General features: G+C 38.3%; 2 protein-coding genes across 2 annotated transcripts; both read right to left on the bottom strand.

Moving 5' to 3' along the window:
* Window positions 1-712: 712 nt before the first annotated feature.
* On the bottom strand, window positions 713-7,371 carry LOC146318410 (actin-related protein 2/3 complex subunit 5-A-like). Its single transcript, XM_084732524.1, has 4 exons — window positions 7,101-7,371; window positions 5,445-5,517; window positions 5,008-5,184; window positions 713-1,509 (listed from the first exon to the last, which is right to left on the bottom strand). Exons 1-4 carry the CDS (start codon window positions 7,235-7,237, stop codon window positions 1,447-1,449), a joined length of 450 nt encoding a protein of 149 aa, XP_084588650.1. The 5' UTR covers window positions 7,238-7,371; the 3' UTR covers window positions 713-1,446.
* Window positions 7,372-11,720: 4,349 nt separating this feature from the next.
* Window positions 11,721-20,537, bottom strand: LOC146318411 (uncharacterized). Its single transcript, XM_084733050.1, has 7 exons — window positions 20,377-20,537; window positions 16,852-16,996; window positions 16,640-16,735; window positions 14,865-15,009; window positions 14,592-14,737; window positions 12,808-12,947; window positions 11,721-12,466 (listed from the first exon to the last, which is right to left on the bottom strand). The coding sequence occupies exons 1-7, from the start codon at window positions 20,474-20,476 to the stop codon at window positions 12,318-12,320; spliced, it is 921 nt and encodes a 306-aa protein (XP_084589176.1). The 5' UTR covers window positions 20,477-20,537; the 3' UTR covers window positions 11,721-12,317.

The following is a 20,537-nucleotide window of genomic DNA, read 5'->3' on the forward strand; positions in this document are numbered from 1 at the left end:
TATATTTTATTTTGCATTCCAGGAATAACTTTGAACTTTGAGTATTTGGGCCAGGCATTTGGGGGGGCGGGGGGGTCGACAGTAAAATCAAAATGTTTAATAAAGTCAAAATGTTCAGTTAAGTTGAAGTGTGAAAAATAAATATAAATGTTGAATAAAGTTGAAATGTTGACAATAAAGTCAAGTAGTTTTAACTCTTCTCAAAATCATTCTACTGCAGAGTATGAAGGTCAGGCATGAGGAAAAAATGTGAAGAGGAAGAGTTTTTAAATTTTTCATTTCTCAAGTCAAAATGCCAAGGGTAAAATAAAAATGTTGAATGAAGTCTGAATGCTGAGAATAACAAAGTTGAAATACCATTTTGAGTTGACATGGCCTCATTTTTCCCTCACTCCTGGTCCTAATATTCTTCTTTAATAACCAGGCAAACAATATATATATATATTGTGTGTGTGTGTTATCTTGAAAATGTCTGAGATTTTACTCATTAAAACATTTCTATGAAGTGCAGTACAGTGTTTAATTTGTGTACCATCAACCACACAGAATGATGCATCTCAATCAGTTGTCCACACATCTAAGCAGACACTACACTGACTTCACCTGTCACTAAACCTGTCTGCACAAATGTGCCTCACTGTTATCACTTTAATTACACAGGAAAAAGCTCATTTGAGCTGTGACTTTTTAAAGTAACAGGACAGGAACGTAATCAGTTAATACTCAGGTTTAGCACTTTATTTATTTTTGTTGTTCATTTCATAAAAAACAATATAAGCAGTGTCACCTGAAAGTCAGGTTACACACAACAATGTGGTATAAGTAGAAAAAAAATAGAAAATGAACAAAGTTAGAATGATAAGGGGGGAAAAGAACTCCAATCCCAGCATGCACTAGGCAAAAGGCAGGGAAACACCCTGGACAGGTCAGCAGTCTATGACGGTCCATCCAAAAACAATCTTTTCCATTTCCTCAACCTGGATGAGTCAGAAGCTTCAGAGAAGAGGAGGAGGAGGAGGAGGAGGAGGAGGAGGAGGAGGAGGAGGAGAGGGGAGCGATGTTAGAGGGAGCCAGCAGAGGCATCAGAGCAGCTGTGAAGCAGTTTGAAAGGAGCGTGGAGAGCTGCTTTGGAGAGAATGTGTCCGAGTGAAGCGTCTGAAATGTGTCTGTTCTCTCTGCGTGGCTGGCAGACGCAGACAGTCTGAGGTGCCAGCACCTCCCCGCCTCCCTGCCAGCACTTCTGAATCCCAGAGGAGTGATTGAAAAGAGTGAATGCAGAAGAAAAAGAGGAAAGACGCTCAGCTTCAGTATAAAAATAAACGGGGATCATGTCCAGAAACAGAAACAGAAGAAGCTCATCCCTGTGCTCAGCTCCGGAGGTCTCGTGTTTGGCCAGAGTATCGATTAACGTCTGTTAACAGATGGACTCTGTGGGTTCGGGAACGATCAGACAGTCTTCCTGGCAGTCAGGACTCGAACTATGGAGCCCACTCCTCCCACTGCCAGGACCTGAGGGCACACAAACACACACATACACACACACATTAAAGGCAGACAGCAGATCTAGTGTACTGCAGCAGACACAGCAGACAACAAACTTGTTTATTACAGACAGGGTTGCCTGATCTGTGTAACAAAACAAGTCCAAAACCACAAAACCATTTTATTTTTGTGTGTTTACAGGTCCTGGAATGGGCTGCACCAACTGGTCTTTACTAAGCCCAGTCCTAACTGCTAGGTCGGTCTTAGTTAAGACCGGTCTGGACTCAACTAGAGCTGCAACGAGTAATCAATTATTAAATTAATCGTCAAATACAACTTTTGACTTTTGAGTCATTTTTGTTAGAAGAAAAGTCAACATTCTCTGATTTCAGCTTCTTAAATGTGAATGTTTTTTGGTTTCTCTTCTCCTTTATGACAGTAAACTGAATATCTTTGGGTTGTGATCTAAAAAGAAAAAGACATTCTAAAGACATTAGAAGACGTCACCTTAGGCTGTGGGATTTATCACCATTTTCAACTAACTACAAAAATAACTGACCGAGTAATCGTAAGCTGCAGCCCTAGACTTTACGCCAGTTGCACCAACCAGACTTAAGCCTAGTCTTAACTATGCCCAGTCTTCACAGTACTATGCCTATTTTGTAGCTGTATGTGTTTCTAGAATACATTATTAACAGTATTCCTCTGTCTTGCTGATTTGTTGCAAATCATTGATAATTTGCATATATGTTCTGGAGGATCAAAGATAAAGAAAACACAATTTCACCTCACAGTGAGGTAAGATAACTACTAGAGCTGTGCAGCCAGCTCAACAAAAGTCTGACTGTCAAGCAAAACAAACAGTGAACTTAACAAAAAGGCATAAATAGTTGTTCAGATAAAATAGATGGACAGTTGCAGTAACCATAATATCCCCAGACTACCTTAAAAAAAATTGTGCAAATTTGAGTTGCTGCGTGAGGAGAAACTTAATAAATGTAAAGCACTGCTAACAACAAATTCTTAATTAATTAGGCCTTTTGTAAATTCTGGAAATCTTATGTAATTCTTATGTCTGACTTTAATGTCTGACCTGTATTTCTTTCATTTTCAACACAGTTCTGTTGAATTACTCGTCTCTTTGAGCATTCATAGCACAGAATATAAGCTACCTTTGACTAGAGGCTGAACATCTGTAATAATGAGGCTAGACTTGACTTTAAAGTGATAGTTCACCCAAAAATGAAATTTCACTCAATATCTACTCACCCCTGTGCTGATGTGAGGATGGGTGAAGATCTCCAGTTGTGTTCTTTTTTTTACATTTTAAAACTGGTCACCATTCACTTCAACTGTACTGGATTTGGCTGCAACACTGTTTTCTGCTGCAGCTCCAGGAGTGTTTTGTGAACTGGAGATCTTCACCCATCCTCACATCAGCACAGGGGTGAATAGATATTGAGTGAAATTTCATTTTTGGGTGAACTATCGCTTTAACCCTGCTCCTGACTAAGCATAAAATTTACACCCAGTCTTAGCAAGAAGAAATCTTAAGTCTAGATGGTGCAATTGGTCTAATTAATAGGGTGGACTTAGAATGCCAAGTTAAGACCAACATAGCTTAGCTCCTGTTAGTGCAACTGGGGTCAGTTTGGTAGTTTTTTGGTAGAAATAAATTATTTAATTTCCAACATGGATGTGATTTATAGGTATAATTCATGTAATTTCCCTGCAAAATAAGTCTTCCCAACCAAGCCCGACAAAAATTCATCCTGCGAGTACACTTCAGAAGTAGCCCAATTCTGTGGAAAAAATGCAGACCTGTTAACCCTGATTACAGATGAAATTCAAAGGCAGCTGCTGAGAAAATGATGATGGTAAAACATCATCCACTGGCAAACCAGTTCTTCCCTATTATACTAAAAGGAGAAGTCTTTTTCTTCATCGTCATCAATCAAATCCCATGATAACATCAAGCTTGACAGTGAATGTATCCGCTAACAAGTGTTCTATGTGTATCAAAGCCTCATCTGTTTTCTTCCTCTGAGCCACAAAGCTCCACTGATGTCCAAAAATATTAGAAACACATCAGTGAGTCACACTGCTGCACTGGCTGACATGTTCCTTCATCACCATGAACACACACACTGTAGTTTATTTTGATTCAGTCCCACACACACCATCCTGCAGCCCCAAATACTCACTAGAACACCAAATGTGGATTAATCCACTGCTGAAAATAGTCCCCAACAAATGCACTATTATAAAAATTAAACTATATATTTGTGAGCCTTTTTTAAATCACATCTTTAGTAGGAAGAATGGGCGGGGTAGAGAAGTCAAACAGTATTGACAGATGGACTGACAGCTGTGTTTCTTGAACTGTAACTGAGTTGGTTCATTGAAATACACAACAGGTTGGCGAAGTGAAAAACAATGTAGAAAGGAAAAATTTTCATGTATTAATGTGAGGAAGGTTCCATCAGATCTGTGTGGAACATCGTGGACCTGTTACAGAGACATGAGGAGACTGATAGACATGAAAACAGCTTATCAGTCATTTGAGTTCAATGTTCATTACTTCAAAACTAATTCAGAAACACTGTGTGCATCTCATATTAATAGAATTAACTCTAGAAAAAAGCAACAACCACCTCAACATGTGTAAATACCTCTGCAAAGTTGAGGAAGAATTTTGCTGTTTGCTTTTAAAATGTGATCCTTCAAAATGTGCAGAAAAATACACTGACAGGAGCAAAGTGATTGTTGATTTTGGTCTATCTCAAACAAAAATACAGAACAATAATACCAGCCTATTTTTGCAAATGGTCCAATGGAAAGTCCTTGAGGAGACTTAATGAACTTTTATCTCATTTGTGTTTGTTTGGTCAATCAGTCTTCCCAGTAATTTTACTTTCCACCACACATGGGGCATTAAGACACCACCTCATCCTCTGTAATGGTCAGTTATCAACGTACCTTCAGCGATTCTTTCGGTCCAATCAGCCCAGCAATTCATTTCTGTCCAACAACCCGACACAGAAGAAAATAATACCATCCTGTCACCATCCTCTGGCTCTAGTGGCTCAGACATGTCTGGACATGTCCAATAAATTTACTCGATGGAGCGTCCATGTTTCAGGTGTCCATGTTTCTAGTGGTGTTTGACACTGAGAGAGCGGAGTGGACACCCCCCCAGTGTTTCAGAGCAGAGAACCACTCATTTTTTCATGACTTTGAGACCTAATTTTTACATTTAGAGATTTTTTGGCTGGATGGTTAAAAACAACGCAGAAGACACAATGATTATTGTTTTACACTAACTTTCTAATGAAATGTTCATCAGATTTTGAACAGTGAGTTCAACATTAACATCTGACCAGCTGATTTTACCATCTCAAGTTTACAATGCAACAGAATGAATGACCATTCTTCTTAATACTCTTACACGACAATGCACAGTTTGTTCATACAAAAGTGATTTTCATTTGCTTTCTCTTTACTCACACCAACTACAGGACATACCTTTTCATGCCACTGCAGCAGCACAGCGCTGCTGTTGTCCGAGGGTTTCTCGAAGCCTCTGTAGATGTATTTCATCAGCAGGTCCACATCAGCTCGGTCCAGAGAGCCCACGGCCTTCTCTATGTCGCTGCTCTTAAAACTGCTCAGCACTTTGACCACCATGGCCTCTGCTCGGTCCTGCACACACAGAGGGAGGAAACTGTACATCAAACAACGTGGAGCTCAGTGACTTGGCTTTCCCTCCTGCTGAAGCCTTCTGGCTGGTGGAGATAATTAACACTTCAAATAAGTTGACTGATGAATGGCAGCCATCCAGAGATAGAAGACAATAATAGACAGAAAGATGAAGAACATTGTCAGTCAAAGTATAGAGGATTTCCTCTGTCAGCACCTTCTGACTGTATTATTACACTTATTACAAAGACAAATACTGATACCTTGGCATTCTGGTTCTTGTTGTTGATTGGAGGATTCTTTAGCGCAGCGACGAGAGCTCCATTCATGTTCCCCTTGCAAAACAACAGTTAAGGACAACACAGTTCCACAGGAAACACATGCATACACATTTATATTTTTGGCTAAATAAACACAAACACATAAGAGGAACTGTTTGCATCACTGCTGCGCGCACTTCCAGTTAACATATTCATGACATTTGTGTGTTTTTAATAAGTAAAAATCACTATGAATTCTGCACAGCCTTGCAATTTTGTCCAATCATCATGGGATACTTTTATGCTATTGATTATGCTATTATGCTAAAGAGGTTTGTCATCATTATTGATATTTGATCAATGCATGTACACTTTTATATTTTACAATTCTGTGCTTGTTTTTTCTGACTGAATGTGAGCTCCTGAAAGAGTTCCCGCAGGTGCACTTCTTCATTTACACATGACGCAGATTTTGTTTTTTTCTAATCCTGAGCCGTTTTGGTAAGGTTACGTAGAATGCTCATAGCATTGTGTGGTTTAATTCTCAGAACAAGCTGCCTTTGAGTTTTAACGAATGATACCCCACCCACTCCCCTGAAAAACAACATTTCTTTGCAACTTTTATTTGCTCCTGCAGTTTCATTACAAGAAACCCATAAGAACATCGCAACAAGGATCACAATTTTTTTAGAAAGGCTGCTGGGAAATCAGGCATTTTAGGTCGCAACAATCCCACCAAAAAAAGCTAGGGAAATCCTGGAGGGACTGATTAAATCTACATCCTAACAAAGAAAAGCTGCAGCTTGAAAATACTTGCTGAATTTTTAAGCTCTTGACAAAGAAACTCAACACCTGGAGCACATTACTGCTGAATAAAAGCCACCAGTGAAGCACAGGAGCTTAAACACAAGGATGCTTCTGTTTTAAAGATTAAATCCTTACTTATTAAATTAAGGTGAAATCAGAAATTAACATCTGACCAACTTATGATCAATTTCAATCTCAACTATGAAAAACACAGAAAACCACATATAAGTAGTTACTTATAATATCTCTCAGAACTTCACAAAAGCCAAGTCAATTTTTCTCCGATTGGAGGGGGCGTTCAGGTGAATTTTCACAGTCGGGAAATAATTTTTCCTATTATTTCGACACCACATGAATGCACTACTAATAATAACTAACTACTAATTAGTACGTAAACTGCACTGGATAATTAAAGAGCACTGATGTTAGGTATTATGACACACACACAAAAACACGTCTGATTACATCACTTGCTAACGCTTTAAACGCTAAACCCTGAAAAGTCAGCGACCACACCCTCCTGTGAACTGACACCCGGAAACGTCACTTTGACATCTACTCAGCGGAAATTTCCTGCAAACCGCGAACCCAAAGCCTAATAAATATGTCTCACATAACACCATACAACGGTTAAAAGAATATATATAAAAACAGTCTGCGAAACTGGAACTTAGACTAAATATACAATACTGTGCCTTCTTTTAGCCCTCAGCTAGCTAAACATATCCTGTACGGTTAGCCCTAAGGTTAGCTCGCTGCTAGCTGCTGTTCCGGGTGGCTCGCGCCGTGTCTGTCTGAGCTCGTGTAACTTTAGAACCAGTTTACTTTCATGAAGAAGAACTTAAAGGATATTGTCTGAGCAGAGAGTCCACTTCTGCCTCGTCCGGACCTCCCTGGTTCTCTCCGCTGTCCTCCTCGTCCACAAACTTGTTGTCGTCGTATTCATCAACGTCTACTTTTCTGAACTTGCTGTCATTACATTTAGACATGTTGGACACGGTAATAAAGACTATTTAACGCAGAATGAAGCGTTATGAACAGCAAATACCAGCAGCTGCACTGTCCAGTTTCCAGCAGCGCGACCACTTCCTTACTTCCTCACTTCCTCTTCTACTTCCTCGTTGGTGTTTGTTAAACCAGCGTACGTCTTTATTAACGCCACCTAACGGACTGGACCGTGGTGTACAGGAAAGAGGATTCAAAGTAGAGCCCATGTTTCTATATTCTATACGTATATTGCTTTACTAAGAAGAACTCCTAATATTGTGTCATGTTAAGTACTGATATTGGTTTGTTTGGTGTAGATATTACTAGGGTGACCAGGTGTTTCACTTCATGTGAGACTGAACAGCATTTTTATCCCTCTTCCCATCATCGCACATATTGATAATGGCCCACATTTTGATTGTTTTTTCAAATGTCAAACCACAAGGATAGACACTTTTCTAAAACTGATTTTTCAAAAATTTCTTTTTGCTGATCTATATTCTTCAGTTGAGGTAATTTGCTTATCTTCATTAGATAAGCCTTGAGTTTTATAAACGCAAAAATAATTGTATTTCAAAAATTGTTCACAGTGAGTTATGAACCCTATCTGTAATTATCAATATTTAGTGCCTGAAAATGAAAGTTTTAATTGATAATATTAAAATATTAACTGTCATTCACTTTCACTTCAACTAATTTACTTAAAAGGTTTTGAAATAGAATTTTTTTCCCCTCAAACTCAAAGATTGAATGTTACCTAATTATTATTATCTCATTATCTCAAAAACAGATTAGTAGTTGATAAAACTTTTTTTTTTCTAACTTAAAGAGTTTGAGTTGGGCTCAAAACTCAAAAGCTTATTGCAGTAAGTTGCCTTGAAATTTTGAGTTTCTAAATTTTATCTTTTTTTTTTTTTTTTTCTTTTTTACAGTGAACAAAGACTGTGAAATTACTTGTCCATTGTGTGCTACCTGGAGGGCAAAGCAAAGAATAAAAACCTTAAAAAATTCTATACCACTTGCAAGATGCCCCCACTGGTTTCAGGGTTTTGTTTTTCTATATGTTCTCATTTTTATTGATATGTAACAATGAATAAAAGGCACAAATACCATGATGTCTGAAAAGAGAGGAAGAGATTGTATTATATCTGAAAGGAAATGAACCCAGATGTTGATGTGCCACTCATTTATTTGCTTACAGAAAAATCTAAATGTTAAGAGATCGTGTGAAACTTATTGGGGTGAAACCTTAAAGCACATTAAACTCCTCAGTCAGTGATATCAGAGATGATGTTTTACCTCAAACTTGAAAGTAATGCAAAAGGGTAATAATTTGATGAAAATATAAATGTTATTAAATAATTATGACCAGTAGAGGGCAGAAAAACAAAGCAAACAAAACAAAGCAACTGAACCATTAGATTAATTTACCCAGCAGCCCTTCCACATCTGATTCAGTGTTGATGTCAGAAACATTTTGCTGGAGCTTTAAAAGCTGATGACAACACGAGCGTTCATTCATATACTAAATAAAGACAGATGGGTACTCAAAGTGAATAGAAATGAAAAAACAAAGTGATCAAACTATGTTTTAACAACCTACAACATGTGATTATATCTGCAAACTACAAATCCTCAGTGTTGCCACTAACTCATAAGTACAGAAAAGAAGGCCAGATTCGTGGTGTTTGATTATGTTGCTGTTTCTTTCTGGATCTGCCTCCTTGGTATTGTAAGCCAGTGAGTTTCACTGATGTATAAATTCAAAACAAGTTATTTTAGAGCACAAAACACATGTGCACCATAGTCATTTAAAGCCCTATTATGCAAGAATTCATCCTTCGTAAGCCCCGCCCCTTTTTGCTCTGTGCTCCAATAACAGTTGTGCATGTGTTAGGCTTGTCAAAAACACATTTTGAAAATGATTAAAAGATGGTGCGGGGGGAACTGTAAAGTGACATATAGTCATTACCCTCTGCAGTCTGGCCACTTTTTAAAATTATATAAATACTAGTACCTTGAATCTCTTACTATTTAAATTATTGTATACATTCAGTACTGTAAGATAAGTAACTGATATCATTTTTTTCAGCACAACCTAGGCTATTTGAATATGTATAATGCCACATAATATTATAAATAGTTATAAGACTATGTAGACAAAAGAAAAGCTAAAACTGAATTACAATATATACAAATTTATACATTTTTCCACACAAAAATACCATGTAGCACATGGCTTCAGACTGTGAACCTGTAAAATGTAATCTGGTCACTGACTGAACTTTGGTGATCTGATGTTTCCTGGTGGAACTTTTTAAAGGTTGCGATAAATACATTTGCAGACCACAGCATCAGAGGAACCAGGTATTTGAAAAGGAGATGGTGGAGCATATCTACTTCTTGCTGCAACAGGAGGCAAAGACACATGGGAAAAACTGAAGGTGCCCTAAAGGAGGATGTTCAGAATGCACTGTTGGCCTGCTGCCTCATAGTCAAAGAGATCACGAACCACTTCAGGCCCGCTGAGAGCTTTGGGGCCAAGCCAAAGCTTAGAGATGAGTCACCATATAACCTCAACATCCCCAATCGAAGAAGAGGAAGCAGAGCTAAAAAGAGAGCTAACCCAGCTGGATTGAGTATAAGCCAGGGAAGAGGGTTTTCTCTACACAGACTGTTACAGAGCCACTTACACTGACAGACCCTGAAGAGACAAACTAGAAGAAGAGGAAGTTCCTCTCTTGGCTCACTAAATCAGCCAACTGCAGGACGACATAGAGGCTAAGACACAAAGGCTGCCCACGAATCAAGAGCTGTCTACGCATTTATTGTAACATTTTTATATTTGCTTTATTTCAGCACCTTTTTTTTTTTTTTTTCATTGGAATGGGAGTCGGGGAAGTGATTGAAGCACTAGAATATGTTCATGTTTGCATGGATGCCCTCATGGTAAATAAAATATGATAAAGTGCGCTGGTCTAGGGTTCCCCTCCAGTGGAGAAAACTGTTGCCCTACATGTTAGAAAATGTGTCAGCTTCTGTGTGCCTTCTTTATCACAGAGGTGTACTAATCGAATCAGCATTTGAAACTGTTTCAACATAAATGCACACAAGTTTTCTGTGTGCTGTTGCCCCACTGCATACAGCTGGTGCCCTTTTTATTTTCTCACCACTGCCCCTCAGACAGCCTGAGGGCCACTGTTATAAACACATCTTCTGATACCTTCATTTCTTCAACCCAGTCTTTTTGCGTTTTTTAATTTCATCTTTGCCACACAACCTTCTCCTTACCTGCAACCTGTCCCATTGAATTGTATCTGTCTGCCTAACCTCTGTTCCTTCACCTATACTGAAATTCTCTGCCATTTTTTCTTGCCCTGTCAGGTTAATAGAGGTAACCCGACAGAAAAGAGAAGAAAATGAGGAATGGAAACTTGAGGCATAAGCAATCTAATTTGATTATACTTCCCTCACACATATTTTGGCCATGAACCAAGACTATATAACTTTTGAAAGAGGAAATAGCGAATTCCTTTGCTGTCAAATGAACAGCATTATTTGTCCTGGTATTATAGTAGCTTATTGTAGCCACTATTAGGCAATCTTTGGTGTAGTCAACACACTATTCATGTCATTTTCTAAACAACAGTTAAATATACACTGGCAGTTCAAGTACCAAGCTGGAATGAAGCAGAACTTGAAATGTCTCCTTATACTTCTGCTGTCAGATGCAGCGATCTGTCAGTTTGTCCACATATTTCAAGGTTCCTCTTTATCAACTGTATGGTCAAAATACAGTAGTAGTAGTAGTAGTACTGGGAGAAACAGGTTCCCATGTACCCACATCACAATTTTTGGAACCTGTTTTTTAGGACCCCAATGGTGTCTAGTAAAGACTTTTTGCTAGATCAACTTATGGCCTATGGGCTCCAGCAGATGTTTAGTGAGTGGCAAAATGTGACGATTTTCATAACTCTTGAACCAGACGACATACAAAGACAAATAAACCCACTATTTCATTGAATGTTTGACACGACGGAATGACAATGAACCAAATGGAAAGGTCACTGAAATGGTACAACCACTCTATACTGGTGAAAAACAGGCAAATAACACATTTAAGGCCCATAACAATGTAACTTTTGTTGTTTTCTTTCACAGTAGTTTCCTGCAGTAGCCAAATTAAATTAAGTTTATTCTCTTGTATCACTTGTAAGGAACCTTGTTAGATGAAGGTATTAATCCATTAGTGACAGTGCCTCTGCATTTACTCAGTCCTTTAATTTGCACTTCTTTCTCTCTTTTAGTGTGAGATGTTTAACCTTTGTGGGTTTCACTAATCTTCAGGTCTGTTCCCAGTTAACACTGTCTCCATTTAAGTGATTTCTTTCACGGTGGGGAAACATACTGTATTCTGCTATACACATGAGCCATATAGTGTTTTTTTTTGTTTTTTTTTACAAATTTTTAGGAAACCAGACTGTGTTAGATGTGAAAAAACTGCTTTATTTGGAAATTCAGAATGAATTCAATCTCTTAATTACTTTTAGAAAAGATAACTTCATTTAATCAAATGACACTGTCAAAAAGCCAACATATACTGACAGTATATCTATTGTAACTATATGGATAGAAAATGAAAAAAGCCACAAATGCAATAATAAAACTACCTTAAAATAGTAGTACAAAACACGATACTCAAACCATATGCATGCATTTGTATAAAAAGTGCTTTACATACAGACAATATTAATGGAAAGTAGTGCAAACAGTTGCAGTTTATTAGTATTTCAAGCAAAGTGTTTGAGATATGAAAGCATTGTTGAATAGTCTTAAGAGCAGACTCTTAACACTTCCCCTTTCTTTCTCTTTCAAGCCTATTTCAAATATTCTATTGGAAGAAACAGTTATTATCCATGACAAGTTAAACACTATCACAAGCGTAAAAACCTCATTCTAAAACTGGCAGATTTATCCTTGAGCACTGCAGTGGCTTGTGTGAAAATGTAAACAAAAGTGGGTCTACGCCGACAGTTTAAAGGCGGTAGTGGGACAGGGAGGCACTGAAATACTTCCCATTGTTTAAGCAAACATCTTGAATTTGCTGCCGTCGAGGGGTGAGATCATCAGCCGTGCAGAGCCTGGAGAGAGGAGAGGCCGCCAGGTGTTTCTCCAGGCAACGCTACAGATTCGGAACACCAGCAGGACGCACGCTACCACCAGCAGAATGACTGACAGGACGCAACAGAAGAAGAGGGAACAAAATGCAACAGTGAATGACTGGGTCAGCAACCAGAACTTCAAGTTTAAAAATGTCAATTATTTTATGGAATACAGTAAGGCAACACACTATGATTTTTATTCTAAATACAACAACGATTGATGACCTCCTTTGGTGTTCAGACTCTCTTGATTCATTGAATAAATTCCATTTCATTTGTTTGGCCCTGTCCATTCTGTTCATAACCTGTTCGCTCAGGCTTCACCATAAATGTCAAAAACTGTTAGCTTGTTGCTATGAACATGAACGTAGATGTGGTGCTGGTGAAGTCACAGTTGTGGTAGCACTTACTCATGAATATAGAATTTATCGTGGGATCCTCAGGGTGAAAATGTCTCACGATGTTTCCAACCAGAGCCACGATCACCACAGGGTACACTGTCAGGATGTTACGCACCCAGCGGTCCAGCACCCAGTTCTCAAGGATGTACCTGCACACAGAGACAAAGCAATCAACCATCTGTAGAATCTACTGGACGTTAATGTTTCTGTTGACTTGGTTGAGAAAATCAAAGGCTGATACTGTCACCAGTATTTCTGCACTGAAGCTTTCCCTGGCAGCAAAAAAATATGACCATTATTCAGATTTTTCACCAGTATGTTCTTACAGTCATAAAAAAGAGAATGGGATCATACCTTCAGCTGCTACAGCACAAAGAATTTTTAGTTCAAAACACTAAGTAATGGATATATGATAACAGTGTTCATTGTCAGAACTAAAAGCTGATTCATCTGCTAGCATCAAATGGTCAGTTTGTCGCTTGTCTACTTTTTGAAATGCCCACAGGACAGGAATTACACCATAGTCAAACAGGCTGTGTTTAATTCATCTGATCCACTAACCAGCTTGTATTTTAGTGAGACATTTGAATTCTTGACCTCTCATTCCCACTGTCTCCTCCCACTAAAATAGCTGAGGCTGGCAGGGAGCTGAGATGACAAGTTTATACAGAAATACAGTTTATCTTTATGGATTATGTTGATGCTGAATTGACAAGAAGACTGTAGACATATGAGACCTTTCATCTTGTGATTCTAGAGTTTTTTCATGCAAGTAATTGTTAACATGTCGTATCTCCTAAAGGAAGTTTGGCTTAATATTTTGTCCGAAGAGCACAGGGAGCCTCTGTTGAATTCAAACTGCTGTATGTGGAGTTTTAATATTTTGTCACCACTTAAGAAACACTTGATACCTGCTCAAGTATGAGGTGTAATGCTGTGTGATGTTGTCTGCTGCTAGTCACAGTTAATGGTTTACAGTATAACACTGTGTTTGTATTAATTGTGATTGATCAGGCAAATTATCACATAATTGTCATACTGTTTTGCCTTCATACACTGATCACTTATTGCACCGTTGTTTTTGGGCTTGTTTCACTACATTGTGGCTGCAATGCCTAACTAACTTTTCACTTATTCTTGAACTTCAACAAAACTTCAAACAACAACTAACAATACCTACTAAACTAAAATTATAAGTATAAATATGTGCTATTATAATCATTGTGATTTAAAATGTTTGTCCTTAAAAGTTTATCCCAGATAAGGGACAAGACCCCTGTCTCACTTCCTGGTTTAAAAAGGCAGGAACACTGCTCAGGCACTGGTAAATGTTCTATTTTTTTTTTGATAAATTAATTCAGTAATATTGCTAGCAGATATGTCTCAACCTAAACATGTCAACTCTGTAGATCTTCTAAATCAAAGCTAAATAAGAATTATGGTTTAAAAATGTGTATTTCCATTAGCATTGAGAGACAGAGAGAAAATGGCTGCTCACTCTGTGATGTGATATTAAAAACATTTTGTCATCTCTGTCAGATGTCAGCTTAGTTGACGTCTACATTTAAGTCAGTAGGAGGATGGCCCGTAATAAGGTTTGATAACCAAGAGTTTGATCTTTTAAAATATATTTTCCATCATGACTGAAGAGTAAAAATCAAAACCTCAAAATATGGTTTCGTCCCACTTCTCAAGAATGAGTGATTTATAAGTTTGTAGGCCAGTCTATAAGTGTCCTTGCCTTACAAATGACCTAATTCCAACCCATTTATCCTCGTCCAATCAGAGCTTACCATGCCATGATCTCTCCAAACAGGATGCAGAGAGAAGCCGTCGCTGCTGTGCTCTTGGCCACACCCCACAGCTGGAGAACCAATGTGAAGTTGATCAGGGAGGCGATGGACGTCCATGTGGTGTAGAGAGCCAATCCATTCTGGAGCTGAACACATTAACATGTGGAAGCACAAAGATGACATCATTCACAGGGGACAGAGTGCGTATGTGTTTTTTTTTTTTGTAATGAGACTTTTCATCAGCAATGTCCATCCACACACACTGTATCATACCAGTACTCTGAGACAGCACAGGTCTTTGCGATGGTATGTTTTTAACCAGAGTCCGTAGTAATCAGTGGCATAGCAACAGAAGAACAAAGCACCGTAGTTGGTAACTGCTATCATGATTAATACCACCAGAGCAGCCAGCATCATCCTGCAGGGCAGAGAGAAAAAGAGAGAGGGACCATAAATGCATCATATCAGCAGGATGAATGACAATTGTTTTATTTCATGCAGACATTTCAGACAAAGCTAATATATTAAATTTGCCTGAAATAATCATTCACCTTCACTACTAAGTCTATCTAAAACCTTGGTATGTGTCAGTCGTAACATACCACATGATACATTCTATTTTTACAGATTCTTCAACAACATACCAGCGGCTTTACATGATAGTCACAATCATCATCACCTACTGAACAGTACTGCGAGGACTTCCACAAGGCCTCCCTCTTATTTCACACATATATATTGATGATCATGTTTCAGCACCTAACCCAAAAGCTATTACTAAAGACTAAATATCAAATCAAGATCCAACTAATTATATTCGCAGATAAGAATAAAAAGTGCAACAAATCCACTTGTAAAATAATAATAACTGATTATAACACATCTCATGTTTTTTTCTGAAAAGAAGACAAATTATTAAAGCTTAAACGAAGAGTTTCTATTTTAACTATCCCAGCTTTTCTGGCCTTTTCAGCACTGGTTTAGTGGCCCAGGAAACCAACAGACCAATTGTGCGTTATAAATTGTCTCACGTGATGCTACTCTGCCAATCACATCGCTGCATTTTGATAAGCACTGTGACTCCAGTCAGTGAGTGAGATACACACACACACATACACACACACACACACACACACACACACACACACACACACACACACACACACACACACACACACACACACACACACACACACACAGAGGAGAGAGCCGAGAGGAGAGAGGACAGTCAGAGGAATAAGTGAGTCAGAGAAAAGTAATTTCATATGGCGTGCTATAAAAAGAGAAAAGTAGACAGAGAAAACAGAACTTTTAATCATGAAAAGGACAGACTTCCTTCTTCCCATGGGTGGCTCAAAACCAGGATGTCTCATACGTTCCGAGACTGTGGTGATTTTTACTAAGAGATGTATAAGAGGGAAAGAAAGAGAAAAGGAGGAGGGATAGAAAGAATAGGATTTGCCTGACCTGTTCCTAAATGCACCAGAAAGATAGTTGATTGTTAAGTCTCATTCCCAGGATGTCAAAAACTGACACAGCAAAACTATGAGAAAATGAGGAAATACAGGCCTGGGGCAGAGTCTCAGTAGGTACAGACAACACCACACACTTCTTATAGATCATAAGTGACAATTGAAAGGAATCATGTTCATATGAGTCTATGTTTTTTAGGAAAAGGTTGCATATTATGCCTTTATAGGATAGTACGGGTTGTAGGCAGAAAACTATAGGACAAATCTCTTTTTTCTGATGAACTAAAGCTTTAAGAAGGATTTCCTTCATAAATACACATATAAATTACTGTTCTTATGCCTAAATGCTTGCACTGTCTTCAATCCCTCCTCCTCTAAATGGTAATACACCACAGCTGAAATGTAAACAGCTGTTAGTACTTACTTCTGGTTCATTTCAGGGTATCTCTACCCCTCCTCAGTCTCGCTCCTCCTCTTCCTCACAGGCCTGCCCTCTCCCTCACTAACCCTAAGTCACATTACACTCTTGACTCTTTTTGTTTTGCTGTACATAAGAAGTAGAAGTAGAAGACATACTCTCTGTCCCACAGCAGCAGCCAGGTCACGTTCAGCACCAGGTTGGACAGCCAGCAAAAATAGAAGCCGTATGGCAGCAGATATTGAGCCCAGTACCTATTCACAGAGAGACAAGGATCAGTTTCAACTGCAAGTTGCTCAGTCACGCCAGTCAGCTTAAATATGCAAGAGTAAATATCTAGTGTGACTGTTGCTATATGCTGTTAGCTCACCCTCTGAACACGTATGTAGTGATGTATATGACCATGAGGGTGAGCCAGGTGTAGATGACACCCCAGATAGAGAAGGTCCACCCAGCTGGAGTGATGCCTGTGTCATAGCGGCCCGACACGTTACCTGTAGTGGTATGGAATGGACCTGGAAAAAAGAAGACAGAAACACGGGGGCATGGTCATGTGGAAACAGGAAGGGGCCAAACAAACTGTGACTCCATGGTTGCATGAAAACTATTGTCTAAAAAATGACTGAATGCTGAATAAGATTTTCTTACACTGGAACTAAGATGCCTCACTCAGACCATGAAAAAGTGCAGCTTGTGGATTATTAATGGTAATGATATGGCAACAAAGTCTGAAATTGCAGTTGTGATGCGCAATACGATTAGTGGGAAAGATCTTTTTGCATTGCAATTTTTACTTTTTACTGGAAAAACAACAACAACAACAACAACAACAAAAAGATATATTAAAATCAGGATGATGTGACATTTGTTGGAGTCCGTACCAAACAAACATGTTTTCTTTCATTTGAGGAACAAGATATTTAGACCAGGGCGTCTCTACAGCACTAAAGTACCTCACTATAAAGAGAGGGTAAATCTCTGTGTTTGCTGGACCTGCTGATAACTCAGACATGTGATAAGGACACCCTACTAGACTCAAGATGCTTCAGTGCCATATTTTCCCTTCCCAATGCTGATTCTGATGTCTGAACTTTGCATATAGGTCAAAATTGAGTACAAATCTGATATCAGGGGATAGAAGTGGCAAAAACACATATCCTTTACTCAAGTATAAGTACAGATACTGCTAAAAGTAGAGTACCAAAACTGATGGCACTTCTTTACTGTGAAAAAGTTCAGGCTCTGAAATGCTGCAAGCAAATCAGTTTGTTGAGCCACAGCAGAGGCTGGTTCTCAAAGTTCTTTGAATGTAGATGTGCCCTTTTGGGTCTAAAAATCACTCTGTAGTGATATAAAGCCTCTCACAGGCAGCTGACAGACTTACTAGATGCCTTTTCTCTGTAGTCGACTCTCTTCTTGTCTGTTTCATTTTGTTACATCTTTTACACTGTTTTTCATCTTGTTACATGTTAGTTTTGAACTCGTCATGAATTATTTTTCTATCCATTTGGATACTAAAGAAGCCTGTTTTGAAAACATAAGGAGTAGAAAGAACAGATATTTGTGTTGAAATGCAGGGAGTTAAAGTATAAAGTTGTCAGACAAATAAATACTCAAATAGAGATACCTAAAAACTCTGGTCCAGTACAAACAAGTATTTGTACATTATTACTCCACACCGCTGATTATGAACAGCTGTATATTATTAACCTTGTATGGGTGTGATATGCATGTTTTTATTGTTATATGGCCTGGCTCAGGATAAACAAATTGGCACAAATGTAACTTATTAACCCTGAAAGAGGACGCCGCTACTCTCTGATACCCCAGAAAAAATATTAGGCTGTACTGGAGGCATTTTTGATACCTGGAACAACCTTAAACTAGACAGTGCTTTGATGTAAGGAGTCAAGAGCCAAAAACACTGGGAACCACTGAATTAGACTTAAACACTGTATTTTACAAGCTTATCTTTTATTTTTATGAAAACTTGAATCTGAAATAGCAACAGTAGCTAAAGCTGACAGATAAATGTAGTGGAGTAAATACTTCCTAAATGTAAAAATGTAGTGTAGATATAGAAAATTGCATAAAATGGAAATACTTAAAAAACGTATGCTAATAGTTACGAATTGCCTTTAAAAAGAATGTAGTCAGTAACGCAATCGAACGTAACATAATGTAACCTGAGTACTTTCTGTTACTTTTCATAACATATGGTGACAATATTTAGCTTAATATAGTGTTTTTATTGTTTTATTATTTTCTGAATTAATCAATAATTTGTTTGGTCCATAAAATGTCAGAAAATTGTGAAAAATGTTGATCAAAGCTCAAAGTGACGTCCTCAAATGTCTTGTTTGACCACAACTTAAAAATATTCCGAAACCAGAAAATATTCACATTTAAGAAGTTGAAATCAGAGATCCTTTCCTTAAAAAAAACAACAACGTCTAAATAACTAATCCATTATCAAAATAGATGCATGTTAAATTAATAGTCAATTGATGCCGTGTTTTATGTTGGTTGTTAGGTTTATTAGTTTGTCCAGCTGTTCCTTCCTATGTTATGTACAATTTATTTATTGATTGATTGATTTAAACACAAAACATTGTGAAATTTTCACCCAGTGAAGCATGTTGTCACTGTGCATGGTGGTATATCATTCTTTATTTTAAAACTGTAATCTAAATGATGTCCATTTTTTCTCTTTTATTTGTGACTGTATTGGAACACAGTTACTTTTTTTTGTATCCAGATTACATAATCCCATTACATGTAATCTGTTCCCAAACCTGCTCAAAAACATACAGCACTTTAGTATGTAACCTTAATAGTTATTCACTGCTAAAGAGCATGTAAACACACTGCCTGTTCCTCTGGATGGTCCAAAGACATCAGTTGTCTCATAGATCCTCGGTGTGGCATAAAACATGTAATTGTAGGCCCTGGAGTGAGTTGAACATCTTTAATAAATGGATGGGATAGTACAATAGTAGGAATACAGTAAAGGAAGAAAAAGTGCGCAGTCCAGGAGGCCAAGTATTTGAGAGTCTAGATTTAGATTTGGATGCCACACCCTGACCAGAGATTGAGGCACTTTTTCCTTTTAAAGAGGACTTTTTTTTTTCTCCATCCAAGAGCAGCAGAGAGTGTGGGAACCACAGGCACTGATACAAACCCACAGAAACTCCCGTTAACATTCTTTTACTTCTTTCTACATCTTTTGGTAGAAAGTAACTCTAATTAAAAACTATTCACAGTGATTTTCGGTTGATTGCTGCTGATTTCTGAGGTTACTTTTTAACGCTGTAAGCACCATAAACTATAGTCAACTCTAGTGTTGCATAGAATTTAGGTGCAAAGATTAACCGCAGTAACTATGAGTTTGAGGAAAGTGAGAAAAAGGTCGTTTTATTTAAGTTTGGGAGCATCTTTAAATTAATGTACGGTAACAAAACGCCAGCTCTTCATATAAAAAGTTCTTTTGTTCTCCTACTTTTTATATAACGAGTTAATTACGCAACTAGTAGCCGAACCTATTCATTAAGTTCAGGTTAGACGGTCATGGAAATAATTCCTCATTGTTTAAGTCGAGCAGCGTCCAGGGACATCACATAATAGTTAATTAGCTGCCAGCCATCGAACATTAACTTCCCTCCTCCCACTAAAACGGTTTCGTAACCACTGAAAACACAGTTGTATAAGCGAAGGACAAAACAAAGCAGTTTAGGCTTCATATATGAATGTTTTACCACATTTAACGTGTTACAATGTAGCGTAAAGTGAGCTGAGAATTCAGAACATCGGAACGCCAGAACTTCAAATTCAGCTCTCGCGCACTGAAAAACACCAGAGAAAACGAGTGACGTTTTTGTTGTTAGTTTTAACTCACCTCTGCCCGCTCCCGCCAAAGCGTTAATCACTAACACGGCGACAAAAACCACCGCGCAGACGACAATGACAAAAATTCGAGGCAAACTGTTGTGCTTCATGTTGCTGCTCCGTCTGTCACACAGATGCGTGCTGCTCTGCTGCTGTCAGTTACCGTCGGGG

The sequence above is a fragment of the Lutjanus erythropterus genome, chromosome 12, assembly GCF_056507025.1.
Source record: "Lutjanus erythropterus isolate fLutEry1 chromosome 12, fLutEry1.hap2, whole genome shotgun sequence".
Lineage (NCBI taxonomy): Eukaryota > Metazoa > Chordata > Actinopteri > Lutjaniformes > Lutjanidae > Lutjanus > Lutjanus erythropterus.

What these genes read in the sequence shown, in the direction of transcription:
- LOC146318410 (XM_084732524.1), bottom strand. Translation starts at nt 7,237, where the DNA reads ATGTCTAAATGTAATGACAGCAAGTTCAGAAAAGTAGACGTTGATGAA. An exon ending in ACAAGAACCAGAATGCCAAG is followed by an intron (nt 5,185 to 5,444) that starts GTATCAGTATTT and finishes CTGTGTGTGCAG; the next exon opens with GACCGAGCAGAGGCCATGGT. An exon ending in TGCTGCAGTGGCATGAAAAG is followed by an intron (nt 1,510 to 5,007) that starts GTATGTCCTGTA and finishes GTGTGCCCTCAG; the next exon opens with GTCCTGGCAGTGGGAGGAGT.
- LOC146318411 (XM_084733050.1), bottom strand. Translation starts at nt 20,476, where the DNA reads ATGAAGCACAACAGTTTGCCTCGAATTTTTGTCATTGTCGTCTGCGCG. An exon ending in ACTACATACGTGTTCAGAGG is followed by an intron (nt 16,736 to 16,851) that starts GTGAGCTAACAG and finishes CTCTGTGAATAG; the next exon opens with GTACTGGGCTCAATATCTGC. An exon ending in TGTGCTGTCTCAGAGTACTG is followed by an intron (nt 14,738 to 14,864) that starts GTATGATACAGT and finishes TAATGTGTTCAG; the next exon opens with CTCCAGAATGGATTGGCTCT.